Source organism: Hippocampus comes, unplaced genomic scaffold, assembly GCF_001891065.2.
Source record: "Hippocampus comes isolate QL1 unplaced genomic scaffold, H_comes_QL1_v1.1 scaffold1636, whole genome shotgun sequence".
In the NCBI taxonomy this organism is placed as follows: domain Eukaryota; kingdom Metazoa; phylum Chordata; class Actinopteri; order Syngnathiformes; family Syngnathidae; genus Hippocampus; species Hippocampus comes.
The window spans coordinates 1-2090 of NW_017805902.1; the positions used below are offsets into that span (position 1 = coordinate 1).

General features: G+C 45.4%; 1 protein-coding gene across 1 annotated transcript; it reads right to left on the bottom strand.

Moving 5' to 3' along the window:
- Positions 1 to 125: 125 nt before the first annotated feature.
- LOC109527579 (zonadhesin-like) lies at positions 126 to 2084 on the bottom strand (the record flags this gene model as incomplete). Its single annotated transcript, XM_019889591.1, has 4 exons — positions 1823 to 2084; positions 599 to 683; positions 372 to 524; positions 126 to 290 (listed from the first exon to the last, which is right to left on the bottom strand). Coding segments are annotated over exons 1-4 (553 nt in total), but the record flags the coding sequence as incomplete, so codon positions are not given.
- Positions 2085 to 2090: the final 6 nt, after the last annotated feature.

Genomic DNA, 2090 nt, shown 5'->3' on the forward strand with positions numbered 1-2090 from the left:
GTGCCTGACTGATTTTCACGCATCATTCATCGTGTAAATTGGTGTCAGATGTTAATACTTTTCGACTTTTGAATGGTGCCAGCGAGTTTGTCGGGCTCATGACTGTGATTCAAAAGGTCTCTTACCTTTCAAGGGGTGGACTCTGAGCTGCATGGTCTGGCTGGTGCCATATAAATAGTAATGGAACGTAAGCTGCAGGCACCCAGAGGAATGGTGTATCACAGGACTTAGGATTTGCCCATCAAGTCCAGGCACAGCAGAGGAAGAATCCATCAGCATGTACGATCCAACTAAGAGGATGTTAAAGAGTAATGAGTTGCTTGGCTGCATATCCCGATGATATGGCAATCCCGCCCGCTCCGGCTACTTACATCCCGGCGTGGAGAAGTCATCATCAGGTCCTGTCCCTTCAGTTTCGGTTTGGCCAGACCATTGCTCAAAGCCATATATGCTATTGTCAGGTACGAATAAAGACCACCCACAGAAGTCATCCGTAATGTCAAAGTCGCAGCCAGAAATGCAAGCTGTGGACCAAACATTTGCCTTCACATACATAGTTGTTGGCAAACTATTGAGGTAACACCATGAGTTGACTTACTGGGACATGCTCCTTCACTAATGATGATGTTGTCAAGTGCCGAATCGCAGGAAGCGGTTGAGCCCCGCTGAGCCTCAAAGACAATCTGGAGAACCACAAGTTGGTCAGGTTTCGGCAAGGTCACCGCATCAAAAATGTAGGGAGTCAAAGTAAAAAGTTCTTTAAGTAAATTACAGATACCTGCAAAAATCTACCTGTACAAGAAGGTATATACCATGCGTTACTTCAAAACACTGCAGACCATGGATGTGAGAGTTTAAATAATGTTACCAAGCCTGGGGTCTGGCACAGCCTCAGTGTTTCCTCGACAACCAGAATTGCTAACACGGCTGCTATTGCTTTATGGTGGCTATAAAAGCCATACGAGGGCAAATAATTCAACTGAGCGTGAGCTGTTATCTGCACGTGTTGCTGCACTGATTAGATTATTGGACAGTCCACACTTTTCCATTTCCCACACCAAAGTCCAGAGCAAATCAGGGGTGGGGAACAAATGGACAATTTGAAAACATATTTAAGTCATAAACAGTGATTTTTGGATTGGATAATGCAAACAACGAGAAGCAATTTAACTTGGATTTCATACACGGTAGAGCCATGCTCTTCCGCTCACCTGACCCATAACGCTACTCTTTATCCTAACCTCATCTGTAGCACAAACCTCAACTTTTACCCTTGACCAAACAGTCTTATTCCAAACCCTTTGCTCCGAATTCCAACCTGAACAACTAGTCCCCAGCCTCACCCTCCGATGTAACTTTATTTGAAACCTCAACCATCCAACTTCCACACCAATCCCAGAACCAACCCAAACATTGGTCCCTCACCCGACTCTCAACCTCAGGTTTGATCCACCTCCAAACCCTCACACTTAACTCTAACCGTTAACCAAACTCTAACTCTCAATCTAAATTTAATCCCTATCCAATCTTAATGCAGCAGAAACCTTAAACACAACCCTAAACATTACTTCAAAGCCTTACACACAACTATAATCTTAACACCTACTCCGAACCCATCCCAAAATTTTTACCCCAATCCCATGAACCCTCTCCCAAAACTCTTCGCCCCAACACCCACTCTCACCCTACTCTTAACCCCAATTTCAACCCTTAAACCAACCCTTAATCTTAGTCATCAACATTTTCTCCTGATTTCAAACCCTCTCCATGCATTTGAAGCCACAATGTATTGGGTGCGCTTTGCTTGAAAGCGAACACTCACAGTGAGCTCTTGATTTGTGGAATTGGACACGGTGACGGCACCCTTCAGCCACGATGGACTCTGGAAACCAGTTTTCACCCACAGCTCGTCCTCGCGATTCGGCCTCTTCGCCAGTAGCCTCAACACATTGGAATTGTCCAAGCCGTACATGTAATATCGGAATTGGACGCATATCTGCTCCGTCGCCGTTAAGAAGAACGTGGGGCTCAGCAGACGAGTGTTACGCCCATTTGCCACATTGTCACATTCCTGGTAGATGTAGAATCCA